We start from the raw sequence: 14,336 nt of genomic DNA, 5'->3' as shown, positions 1-14,336 counted from the left end.
GAATAAGGACCTGAATCCGATCACCCTAACAAAATGAAAATAATCTTCTTTTTATATGTTATACAAAAAAGCATTTTGTTGTAATTACTAACTATCATACAAAAATCTATACTTAAAAAAAGAAAAGCAATTTACCAAGGAATCCATAACAATCATCTCCAAATGTTCAATACCCTTATTATTCACAACACTCCAAACATCCATTATTCGAACAGCAAGACGCCAAGTTTCTTTTGAGTCATTTATGTCTTTCACAGAATCAACTTTTCTACTCATTTTCACTGAAAAAAAAATTCAAAAATTAATGTAACTGCAAATTTAGATGACTATAAAATTACAAACCTAATAACCTGGAAAAAAAAAAGAGTATATAAATTTGATAGAGGTGTGTGGCAAAATGCTGAAAAGGATCCAACCTTTGATGTTACACATATATAACATCGTTTTGATTGTATAATTATATGTTATTAAATTATAACTTTAAATTAAAAATAACTATTTAATATAGTTGATTAATATTAATTGAGTAATTTAATATTATTGTTAATTTACCTACCAATTAATTATTATTATTGTTATTATTATTATTGATATTTACCCGCCATATATGATAAGAATATTTTTAAAATTTAAATAGTATATTTATTATTTGATTTGATTTGATTTAATTGAGATCCAAACTCTATAAATTAAAATCGGTTACTTATTATGAATAATAATATAGGGTCATTCCAATGTCAATCTATTATTAATTGAATTTTACATTAATTTTGCAATAACACGCTGACATATTGAATCTTATACCGCTATTATCTTTGCACTAATATAATATTAATAGTAAATAAATATCGTATAGTGATGGTTAAGAAATGTATATAAAAGATATATAAATTAAGTAGTCTTTCCCGTCAGAAATGTATATTTTAATTTAAAAAATTAATGAAATAATTAAATAGTCATCTACACGTGGATTCCCATGGATCGCAAAAATATCTTTATAAATAGTAAATAAATATAATATAGTAATGGATAAGAAAATTCATAAAAGATATACAAATTAAGTAATCTCGGTCCGTATGGCATGTCTATTTTAATAGAAAAAATAAATAAAATAATAGAAAATCAAGTAGTCTCGGCCCGGAGGGCATTTATATTTTAAGTTGTCTTGATTCATAGAAAATATATAAAATAAATTTTTTATTGTCATATGAGTTTATAAGTTTTATGCTAGAAAACATACATGCAAACATATAAATTAATATTAGATAATGAGGTTGTTTGATTATGTTATATTTTTTAGATTTTAAAAATAAAAATAAAAATAAATATTTAAGACGTATTTTTCACACAATAACTAATGATTTTAAAAAGTATGTATCACAAAACTTATTTGATAGATTATTTTAAGAATATGGTTTATAAACTAAATATAAAAAATATGAAAAACAAAAATTAAATTCTATTTAATTGATGGATATGTGACCGTGGAAATGATGTAGGCTTAGACATTTATTATATATTTATGTTATAAAGCATAAAATGATAGATTCATTTGACAATAATACTAATATGATTTTATAATTGGTATTAAATAAAAAGTATATATAATATCTAAAAATTGATATGATATTATAGTTGTTATTTTTCTAAAATTTAAACAATTAAGGGAATCACAACACGGGTCAAGTAATATGAAGAGTAATATTAATATATAATTTTTTTTTGACAAAAAAACAATATGTAAGACAGACAAAATACTAAAAAGTATTATTATTTTAAATAAATTATACAATGAACTACAAATAAATAATTAATAAAGTTTGAATAAATTTTTGAACAAATAAATTTTGAACATTAATTCACATTCTTTTGGTGATATTTTTAATTCATGAATGAGAAATTTTTGTTCTTCAGAAGAAATTTGTGTATTTATCAATCATAATCGTCTTATATTTTTTATTTGTAAAATAGATATTTGTAGTATTTTTTCGTGATTGTCTTATATATTTTTTCGTGATTGTCTCATGTTTTTTAGCATGATTTTTTTATGTATTTGTCATTCATAATTTTTGTTTTTCATTAAAAAAAAGTTTATGTATTTATCTATGATAATTGTCTCATTTATACCAAATATTTCAATTATATGTATAGTAAATAAGATTTGTTAATATCATAATTATTAAAATTGTGATTTTGTAACATTAATAAATCTACAAAAATTAAGTTGTCTCGACCATAGAGTATGTCTATTTTAGTTGAAAAAATAAATTAAATAATAGAAATTAAATAGTCTCGACCTAATAAACATATATATATATATATATATATATATATATATATATATATATATATATATATATATAATAATATATATATATATATATATATTTTTAATTTGTCTTGGCCTATAGTAAATGTATAAAATTAGACCTTGAAAACTAAGTTTAAATATAATATTATTGTATATTATTGAATTTGTCAATATCCCTAATATGAAGTAACTGTATTGTAAACTATATTGTAGTATAAATATAAAGAATGCTAAAATAAATAAAATAAAATAAAAATGTAAAAATTATTAAATAAGATACTTTAAGATTATAAATATATATAAAATAGTATAAATAAATAATTTTATATCATAATTGTATAAAATAGTACTAACGTGGATTAAAAAAATTAAGTTTAAATATAGCATTAATTTGATAGTTATATATTTAATGAATTTTACCGCAATCGTGTCTAAATGTTGAATGATATGAAAGTTATATAAAAATAATAAAATAAAATTAAGAATTAAATACAATTAGTATAATTATTTTAGTATGCATTAATTAGAATTGACCATCCTAGTATTAAGAAATATTAATTGAAAAAGAAATTAGAGAAGCATAAGAAGAAATCTTGATTTGTTTAAATTTTAAAATTTTAATGAATTTTTATGAATAAATAAAAATATTAATAGGCAAAAATAAGAATAAAAATTAAATAAAAATGTAAGTACAATCAATAATAATGAGTTAATATTTTGTATTAAAAAAAATTGTTCTAATTTTAAGTATAATAATTATAATTTAGATTTGTTTGCGTTTACCACAATTGTGTTGGAATGTTGAATAATAGAAAAGCATATAAAAATAATAAAATAAAATCAATAATTAAATATAATTAGTATAATTATTTTAGTATGAATTAATTAGAATTGATCCCCTAATATTAAGAAGTTAAATAAATAATTTTAAATGATAATTATAATTTCCAAATAAATTATTTAAAATCGTTAATTATGGGTCATTTTTCTTTAAAATGTGTATATTATGATATTGGTCATTAATTAATTATAATGATGTTATTAAACTTCCAACCTAAAACTAATAGGATAATAATTAAATAAAATGAAAATTAATTAAAGATAGAATTAGGTTGAATTGACCATCAAGGACATGAAATATTGTATTAGATTAGTTTTTCATTTGGGAAATTCATAATTTTGATGGGTATTGATTTTCTTATATTGATATTAATCAACTATATTAAATAGTTATTTTTAATTTTAAAGTTATAATTTAATAACATATGATTATACAATTAAATATTCATTTTGTCATTTAAAGAAAATCAAGTAACGATAATATTTGGTAAAAAAAAACTACAATAATAATTAATTTGATTTCAGAATATTGATTTCATTTTGGAATTATAAGATTGCAACAACAATAAAATAACGGTAATATTTTTTAGTAGTATAAATAGAGTTTAGTACGAAATTACTTATAGGAACATGAAAGTGGCTGTATTATGGATTGTAATTAGGGTAATTATGGTGGTAATTAACTTTTATATATTAAAAGTAGATAATAATGCTTTCACGTCATTTGACTTGAAAGAAAAAAAAACAGGTTGTTTGAAATAAATATGAGATCACCGCTGCTATAAAATTAAAATCCTTGGTTAAAAAGTTAAAAAAAAAAAAAGATTTTCTCTATAATCACAATTTGTGCGGTTTAATCCTATGACTTGATGTATTTTTATTTATTTATCTAGGTTGGTACTCTCGCGATAAGTTTATGTATTGTGAATTATCAAAAAAAATTTGAATTAATTTTGTGTTTAAGTGGATTTTATTAATTTATTTGACTAATGAAAAAATAAATTAAACATGTAGGTTTCTATAAAAAAATATAATTATTTTAATAGGTAAAAACGGGACGCTAAATTTGGGGAAGAAGAAAGGAAACTTTTCAATTTAATGGCTAAATAGAATATCAGGATGGAAACAAATAGTTTAATTATTTAGTCAAAATATTGTTAATTCGGCTGACTTATGAAGAAAGAAGATATTATTAATATAAGTTGACTGATTTGGTAATTTCTTTGTTGTGATGTTGGGTTTGAAATTTATCTTGGTAATTAAGATTTGTTAGCTTTTTAAGATTAAACTGCTAACAAATATGATCTACAACTTTTTTTTAGTGAGATATGATTTTAAACGGATATTTGTTTGTAAATTATTAAAAAAATTGAAAGTTAAAAAAAGAAATTATTTTAAAAATAATAATAAATTGAAATTGAAATAATAATAAATATAGAAGAGGAAAATTAAATAATAATATCATGAATAATATAATTAAAAATAAAAACTATTGAAAATTGTATTAGATAAATTATCGTTTTAGTTTCTTTTATAAATAAAATATTATTTTATTAGAGAGAATACAATTGTTAAATATTTACTCGGTCTTTTTTAATAAGTTCTTTTAATGCTTTTCACATATTTGAAAAATATTGTCGATAAAATTCTATTATTCAATATTTATATCAGTATAATAAAGTTGTTTATGTTTATAACAATAATATTTTTCTCATATATAAAAATATTTTAATCAGCAGTGTATTTTATCATATATAAATATTATTTTGATTTTGATTTTATTTATAAAAATATTTGAATCAATAGTAAAGTCGTTTCCATATATAAAAATATTTGAATTAGTAATGTATTATTTTTCGTATATAAACACTTATTTTTGTTTTAATAATATTTATAAAAATATTTGAATCAATAGTAAAGTTGTTCCCACATATAAAAATATTTGAATCAATAATAAAGTTTCATTATATATTTATTATTTTTGTTTTAATATTATTTATAAAATCATTTGAATCAATAGTAAAGTTGTTCCATATATAAAAATATTTGAATCAATAATATATTTTTTCTCGTAGATAAATATTATTTTTATTTTAAAAATATTTAAAAATATATTTGAATCAATAATAAAATTATTCTTGTATGTAAAAATATTTGAATCAATAATAAAGTTCTTCTTATATATAAATATTTGAATCATATTTAATCTTTTTTTTATTAAAAGACACATTTTTATTTAATGTATATTTTTTCAATTAAACTACTTATCAATTATTATATTTAATATATTTGATAAGAGTTTAATAGTTATGCATTTTCTATTTTCTCATTTGACAAATTGAATATATTTTATAGTATTTTTGTGATAGACACTTTAATTTCAATTTTTCATTTTCTTTATAGGCGCCACCATTTTTGTCTGGTTAAAGATAACATTTATTTTTGTATGATATAAAATTTGATCGATTTTTTATAGTAATTTAATATAAAAAATATTCATTAAAACAATACTTGATTAAAACTGTGAAATAATATTATTATTTATTCTTTTCTTAATTACATAATTTTTTTTGAATATATTTTTATTTTTATATATAAAACTTTAAAATTTTAAATGTATTTTCTTATTATGTTGTTAAATATATTTCTTTTAATACATGTAACTTGTTTTTAAATATAAAAATGTCATTATTAAATATATTTATATTCAAAATGATAATTAAGTAATAAATATATCATACATTCGTACCCATTATCTACACTATACATATTATTTAATATACATTAAAATGTCAATATTTTATACTAAAGATACATGATGTGTTTGATACTTGATCAATATGGTATTTATTTTTAATATGGTAGTTAAAATTTAAACAATATAAAGGATCCTGAAATCAATCCCAAAACAAACTCATTTATCACGGGTGCCATGTTTGTATAAACGATAAGCATTGTTATAATAATAACTGTTATATATATTAACTATTTCTATCAACCTCTGTTACTGAAGGTTTCAAATCCAAAGCAATACCATAGCAATTGAAGTAACCTCTGTCACACATTTTCATAAACTACACTGATACTGCAATTGAAGTCGCATTGACTGCAATTGAAATCTCGCCAAATTCAATTTTCGACACATAACTGCAACTGCTATTGCAACAACTAATAAAAAACATGCTAACAAAAAACATTTACAAAAATTGTTATACCTCATCGTTCAGAGAAACCTCATCAACAACATTTTCACTTGATAAATTGTGCCACGAATCTGAACCTAAAAACAACAATGTAATTGACATAAAAAGATAGGAGAAAGATACAAGAAAGTAAATGAAGTCTTATGATAGTTTGAGTCTTGATTTCATTCATTGTCAATAACAAATTATTATTGACATTTTTTAAAGAAAACAAAACATTTAGCAACTAGCAAATCTTCTTTAATATTATTTGATCTACCTTTTGATTTTTTGACCCTCTTTTTAATAAGAGAACCATGATCCTTATTTATTATCTTCATTTCATTTTTTACCTTGCCCTTACGTGAAGGAGAATGACGATCCAAAATACAGCGAAAATTAAAATTTTCTCCTTTAATATTCCTTATGAATGGGCATGATCAGTGATAGAAATTGTTACCTCTTGTGGCGATTGAAACCTTTGATGCAGATCTAAGGAGTGTCATGAACGTTGAATGGTGGTAACGCCTCTACTTAAGTGGCTAAGAATGAAGGATTTAGGAGAGAGAGAAACCACTTGTGTGGGCTGCAAGTTAAAAAACCCACTTAAGTGTATGTGGCCCATATCTTATGGTTATACCAAAAAATCACTTAAGTGCGTGGTATCTTACCATATTTCGTATTCTACTTAAGTGCACCGTAGCTTACGTTGTTCCACAATTCACTTAAGTGCACCGTATCTTACGGTGTTCCTTATTTACTCCATCTCTCATCAATCCGTCCTTTTATGTGTGACCTGTAGGCTTCCGTGACACCGACAATTATATTAAATCACGTATTTAACATAATAAACAGTGAGCGGTATCTAGCAACACATCACTACTACCCAAGGCACGAAAATGTCATGTGATATGACAAATCCCTTTTTGTGACAATACCTATGTGTACAATTACCCTTTTGTCCTTATGTCTATATTGAACACAAGGCATAGTCTGTATCATCCTTGTCCAGTTCAATATTGGACCCTTAGACATTTATCCTGTTACGCAGGATGGACTAATTCCATCTAGGTCACTCATGTCCCTCAGCATGCCTCATGGAATACCTATCAACTATCTTTATGGTCATCCAGTTACGGACAATGTTTGATCAACAATAAAACACTTGACTCTACATCTAGGGTCCATGGTGGTTTCAGGTCGAAGGGTGATATACACCACTATCACCATGAGAATAACTTATAACACTTTGCATAACATTCTATATAGTATTCTCATAGCGAGTCAATCCAATATAAATATTACTCCTAATATTCATACTTATGTTTAAGACTTGATAACTCCTTATTCATGATCCATGAGATGTGATCATCAGTCTATATACATAATAGTCTTAATGCTTTATGTTATCCCACTTCACAACAAAGCTCGACTACGAATACTTTAAGAATAATGTCTTTATTTTTAATGAGATCTCATGATTAAGTCACACTTGATACATTAAACATACTAGCTATTCTAGGGACTTCATTAAACAAACATAATAAAGAAAAAAGTCTTTTTATTATTAATAAATAATTTGATACAAGTATAAAAAGTATTGGCCTCTAGGACTTACACCAATATTATATCCATCTAAATCAAATAACCTCAACAATTGGATACAATCAGATGCAGAGAAATCATAAATATGGTTAACCAACCTTTCATGCACTATTTCAAGCACATTTCATGTATGGAAAAGAATAAACACAACAGACATGCATAAACAATATTTTTATACCCTTCATACAAATTCCATTTTTCTTCAATTAAAAGACAAACATGAGATTATATAATGGAGAGTACAAATGCCTTGAAAGTAAGCACCATCCCCATTTTTTATGCACATTGATAGTTAGTATAATGCTTTTTAATCTTTTATTCAAAAAATTGACGAATAGTTTTTACAAATCTTAAGTATGTGAGAAAAACATATTGCATTTTGTTTCATTGAATCACAAGAAAAGCATACTACAAAGAAACCATCGATGCAACCATAAATAAGCACATTTGAACAACAACGAAAATGAGAGAACCACAATGAACGACATTAGTTGGAAACTGAAGAGTCGACGGTGACTATTATAGCCCTTAAATGGACAATATCATCTCTAATGAAGAAAACTAACATACTCTCATCACTATTTTCATAATCCTTCATATTCCAACATATAGTTAGGGAAGAAGTAAATTGAAAGGGTTTTGCGGCTTACTTAGGTAGTTTCAACCGGTTGAAATATCACAAAAGGGCTTCGATCAGGCACAACATAAAGAAAACCAAGATCTGCACCTTTCATGTGAGGTCCCGTGATCTAAACACAACACAACATTAATGTCAACATAAACTCTACATATAAAATTTGATTTGTTAATTGATACCAATAGTCCTGCTTGTGTATTGGGAAACAGTAACACATTTGACCACTAACTTACCTTGCCATTAAGTTGTAGCAATCCCTCATCAATAACAAGATACTTATGTCCATCTCGTGAAGTACTAAAGACAGTTCCTCTGCGCTTAAGTATACCATTAACACTCGGTGGAGTTAAAATGATTATATCCCTTATATCCTTCATTCATATCAAAACATTTTCGTAAACTAACGTATACCAAATAAAAAACCTATGACAACAAAGTTAATGTCATAACGTTGATGCACCTCAATTTCGGGAACTCGAATAACACCATACATATGGTGTAAGCCACAAACTAATTCTTTTATCACAATATTGAATCGATAAACCTCCACATGTTACAATAACAGCTTCAACTTCATCTGATTAAAAGTACAATTGAATTTCCAATTTCAGAATGCAATAAATCAAAATAAAACACAAAATATATTAATAATTTCATATAGCTTAAAAGCATACCATCTGTTGCGGTCCAATGCGACAAAAATTTGTATATTTTATTATTATCATATAAAACAAATACAAATTTTAAAAAATGTTTTCACAAATTCCAAAAGAGTGAGATTAACCTTTTTTTTCACATTTGAATGTAAGTACCTATGTAAGAAAGATAGAAGAACATTTGTATACGATACAAGCTGCAAGAACATTCAAAACTCAATGCTTCAACTAAAAGGAGATATAAAAATATTATTAATGTAAAAAATTGAACTTCTTGCCACATCAATAACTCATATATGCCTTTTCTTCTTCTTCTTCTTCTTCTTCTTCTTCTTCTTCGCTTGAAATGAAACCACAATCCACAAATAGATCTTCATCTTCTTCACTTAAAATCGAATCCACAACGCAAAAGCAGATCTCCATCTTTTTGTTTGCTTGAAATCGAAACAACAATCCGTAAACAGATTTATTGATTGAACTCATAATCCATGTTCTTCTTCTTGTTCCTTGCATTCTGGTTGTGATGTTTTCAATTATACATGAAACATTTCAAATCCAACCGAAGATCAGAAGAGAGGAGAGAAAGAAAAGAAAGAATAAAGCAGAAAGATTAGAGAGAAGAAATGGAAGAAGTGGGATAGCAGAAAGAGAAGAAAGTGAAGAGGAAGAAAATGTCATGCTGAAATAGGAGAGAAGAAAGGGAGAAAGTGACATAAAAGAAGATTTTGGAAAGAAGGAAATTGAAATAGAACTATGTAACATCATCAATTAAAATAAACCTAATTGACAAAGACATAATACAATAAGTATGTAGTTCTAATTGAACAATGTGACATCATTGGTTGCAAAAATCATTATTTAGACATAATTGGTTTGTTCGCTTGAAATCGAAACAACAATCTATACAGATTTATTTATTGAACTCATAATTCATGTTCTTCTTCTTATTCCTTGCATTCTGGTTGTGATATTTTCGATTACACATGAAACATTTCAAATCCAACCGAAGATCAGAAGAGAGGAGAGAAAGAGAAGAAAGAATAAAGTAGAAAGATGAGAGAGAGAAAATGGAAGAAGTCGGATAACAGAAAAAAGGAGAAAGTGAAGAGGAAGAAAATCGCATGCTGAAATAGGAGAGAAGAAAGGGGGAAAGTGACATAAAGTAAGATTTTGGAAAGAAGAAAATTGAAATAGAACTACGTAACATCATCAACTAAAATAAACCTAATTGACAAAGACATAATACAATAAATATGTAGTTCTAATTGAACAATATGACATCATTAGTTGCAAAAATCATTATTTAGACAAAAAAAACTACTAAATTGTTGAAGTGACAATTTTTAAAACAAGAACATTATTGATTTTTCCATAATACCAGATTTTCTTATATTATAGATTAAAAGTGCAGTTGTTTTAACTAAATACTTTAAAATTTATTTTTGATATCATAGGGATTAATTATTCTTTAGACTCTTTAAAAAAAGTATAAATCATAATTAAAAAATATTTAAATTGAAAACTATACATATTAAAAATATTTTTTTGCAAAAGCTAATTTAAAATAACTATTATTTTAACTTTTTTTTTAGAATAGAACACATAAGGATCATTGAAAATGTTTAATTTTTTAATTTTTTAAAAAACAAAGAGCCCTAAAATTTATGATCGATTATAACAATCTAGTATTTATTTTTAAGATAGGCTAAAATATTTGAGTTATTTTACATTAAATATATTATAATTTTATTAAAAAATATTTGCATTAATATTTTCATAAATTATAATAACATAACTGAAAATAAACCTCGTAATAATCTACACACTAAATGAATATAAATATTTTAAAATAAAATTATTTGAATATTAATATAATATAAAAATAAAAATAAATCTTCTTCACTCTCGATCTCCTCTCATTCTTTATATTTTTAAAATATATTTTAAAGTAATGTATTTATCTAACAAATACAAAATTATTATTTTTAAATATTTGTTAGCTTCCTATTTTAAACCTACTTATTTACTAATTAACCATATTTCATAAAATATGTTCCAAACATTTAAATTAATTACATTTTTTTAACATATATTTTAAACTTTTTATATTTTCTTAATTAATTAGTTAAAATAGGTTAAATAAATTGAAATTTTCAAAATATATATTAGGTTTTATTAAGGGTGTAAGGTAACTAAACGTATATGTTAATTGAATTAAATAAATATAAATTAATAATTTAAATTCAATTTATGACGATAACATTTATTTTATTTATATATTAATTGTAAAAAAAAATATTAATATTTACAATTCTAATTTTCTTATTTGACCCACATCATTAATTCATTTATTTATAAATTCACCGTTGATTCTTTTATATTTTTTGCATTGAGAAATGGATATGTTCATCTTTAATGTTGTGTAATTTATAAATTTTATCATGTTCTTATATCTTTTAAATGACACTCAAGTTTTATATTTTATTTTTAAAATTTCATAAAAACTCCTATATGATGATACTTAATTTTTATAAGTGACGTGTTAGTAAAAGATGATAATATCATTAATTTTAAATATAAATAATATGCAAAGTTAAAGAATCAATATAATTTTTTTTTTTTAAATTAAAAGATCAAAATCAATTTTAAAATTAATATACGGAAAAAAAATATTAAAGCTTTGAAATATTTAACTTATATTTTAACCAGGTTTAAAGTACTGTATTCATATTAAACTTTTCTAATAATATTTATAAATGGTTGTAATTGATTGATAGTATAAATTCTTTTCATTACAATGCATAAAAATTAAAGTCATTAAATATAATAAATTTATTAATAATTTAAAAAGTGTTAGCAATGTTCTATTATATGTTTTTTTTTAAATCACTTTTACAACATTTCCATATATTTATTATGTTTTTTATATAGAAATAAGAGTTGAATATGTTGTCATGAAAATAATTTTGATCAATATTTTAAAAAACGATTTTCATGATGGTCAATAACTTCAAAATGAACTAGCTCATACTTTTTTAATATTAATTTTTTTATTATTAAATAATAAAATTATTATATACAATTTATACATAAAAGGACATATATATTTTTATAGAAATAATTTTGTTTAAAGTAATTCATATTCTATTTTTTTATAAGGTGCTAACTCTTATTCGTTTATTTGTTATTAATTTACTATAATTAAGTTAACTTTTAAACCATTAAAATCAACAAAGTTGCTATTTATCAGGCAGAAGTTTCTTATTCCTGCTTTTTTTTTCTGGTTCTCTTTCGTCAAGTATTTTCTGTTTTTTTCCTATACATTTGCAAAACAAAACATTAACGGAAAAAATCGGACGCTTCCGTTACGGACTAACTATACAGTTTGTTTGTTTTTGGTTACCGTCAGTTATAACTAACGTGGTACGATTCGATTGGTAGTATCCACCGAAGGAATATTCCATTTTCTAATATGCCAAAGTACATTCCATTTTCACCTTCTCACACTCTTCACACTTATATTTTCATTTTTCTATAAATAATACTAACCTTAACTTCGAACAACTCATAACTCCAAAATCAAAATCAATAGAAAAAGTGTTGAAATGTGCGAAACCCTAAAAACCAACTACCAACTCAGCGACGAGATCGGACGTGGGCGTTTCGGCACCATTTACCGGTGCTTCCACCCTAGCTCCGCCGTACCTCAAGCCTGCAAAGTCATCGACAAATCTCTCCTCTCCGATTCCACCGATCGTGAGTGTCTTCAAAACGAACCGAAATTCCTCTCTCTCCTTTCACCTCACCCTAACATCCTTCAAATCTACGACGTTTTCGAAAACGACGATTTCTTATCCATCGTTTTAGAGCTTTGTCAGCCTCTCACTCTCCTCGATCGCATCGTTTCGAATCCTTTCACCGAACAACAGGCGGCGTCTCTCATCAAAAAGCTTCTCGAAGCCGTTGTTCACTGCCACCGTCTCGGTGTAGCGCACCGTGACATCAAGCCGGATAACATTCTCTTTGATTCTAACGATAATCTAAAATTAGCTGATTTTGGTTCGGCGGAATGGTTCGGCGACGGCAGAACCATGAGCGGTGTTGTTGGAACGCCGTATTACGTGGCGCCGGAGGTTCTTTTAGGAAGAGATTACACAGAGAAAGTTGATGTGTGGAGTGTTGGTGTGTTACTGTACATAATGTTGAGCGGGATTCCTCCTTTTTACGGAGATTCCGCGACTGAAATTTTTGAAGCTGTTATTAGAGCGAATCTGAGGTTTCCGTCTAGAATCTTCCGTTCCGTTTCATCCTCTGCCAAGGATCTGTTGAGAAAAATGATTTGTAGAGATGCTTCCAAAAGATTTTCTGCAGAACAAGCCTTGAGTATGTCTACTTATCAATATTGTTATTACTTTTTCATTTTATAGTTTTAATACTGATTTGATTATGAATACTGATTATGATTATTGATTGTTCTTTTGTGATTTTTTTCAGGACACCCTTGGATAGTGAGTGGAGGAGAAACAACTAATCAGGATTGAAAAACGAGATAGAAGCTGTAAAAAGTGTGGCTACCGGAGGCAGAGGAAACAGAGCACGTTCGTGTAGATTCCGATGATGCGATGCGAGTAGTTTTTTTTGTTGTTGAAAAAGATGAGTTTAGTTTTGTTAAGAGTAAATGGAAAAGGAAAAATAAATTTAGGAGGTAGATAGAAGTACTATAAGGAAGGAACTCTTTTTTCGGAGTTTGTAGATCTGGTTTTTGTATAATACTACTACGGTGTATCCATAGTTTTGAATGTTTAGTTCTTTTTTAATATTTTGAATTTTGTTTATTTTATGTGTGAATTTGTTTTTTCAAGTAACGAGGGTGAATCCTTTTAAGGAAGCAGGAATAAATAATTGAATTTATATGATAAGTTTAATCTTGTCCGAAAAAAGGGTTAAATTCATTTCATATATTTAAAAAATATAATGATATTTCTTTCTTGTAGAAATAAGTAGTGCACTCTAATGTTTGTTTGAGTTAAGAGGCATTGTTTTAACAAAACCCACCTACACAAAGCCACCATCCACTTTCCCAATAAAAATTCAAATGCCTCTTG

At 24.9% G+C, this 14,336-nt stretch overlaps 1 protein-coding gene across 1 annotated transcript; it reads left to right on the top strand.

Annotated features, from left to right (window-relative positions):
- The first annotated feature begins 12,776 nt into the window (after positions 1–12,776).
- Positions 12,777–14,066, top strand: LOC127098380 (phosphoenolpyruvate carboxylase kinase 1). The gene is made up of 2 exons (XM_051036966.1): positions 12,777–13,614; positions 13,726–14,066. Exons 1-2 carry the CDS (start codon positions 12,837–12,839, stop codon positions 13,770–13,772), a joined length of 825 nt encoding a protein of 274 aa, XP_050892923.1. The 5' UTR covers positions 12,777–12,836; the 3' UTR covers positions 13,773–14,066.
- The last annotated feature ends 270 nt before the right edge of the window (positions 14,067–14,336 follow it).

This window comes from Lathyrus oleraceus, chromosome 6 (genome assembly GCF_024323335.1).
Source record: "Lathyrus oleraceus cultivar Zhongwan6 chromosome 6, CAAS_Psat_ZW6_1.0, whole genome shotgun sequence".
NCBI classification, from domain to species: domain Eukaryota; kingdom Viridiplantae; phylum Streptophyta; class Magnoliopsida; order Fabales; family Fabaceae; genus Lathyrus; species Lathyrus oleraceus.
This window is presented reverse-complemented; position numbering and strand designations above follow the sequence as displayed.

Coding starts and splice junctions, on each gene's coding strand:
- LOC127098380 (XM_051036966.1), top strand. CDS start 12,837: ATGTGCGAAACCCTAAAAACCAACTACCAACTCAGCGACGAGATCGGA. Junction 13,615..13,725: donor TTCTGCAGAACAAGCCTTGA/GTATGTCTACTT, acceptor GATTTTTTTCAG/GACACCCTTGGATAGTGAGT.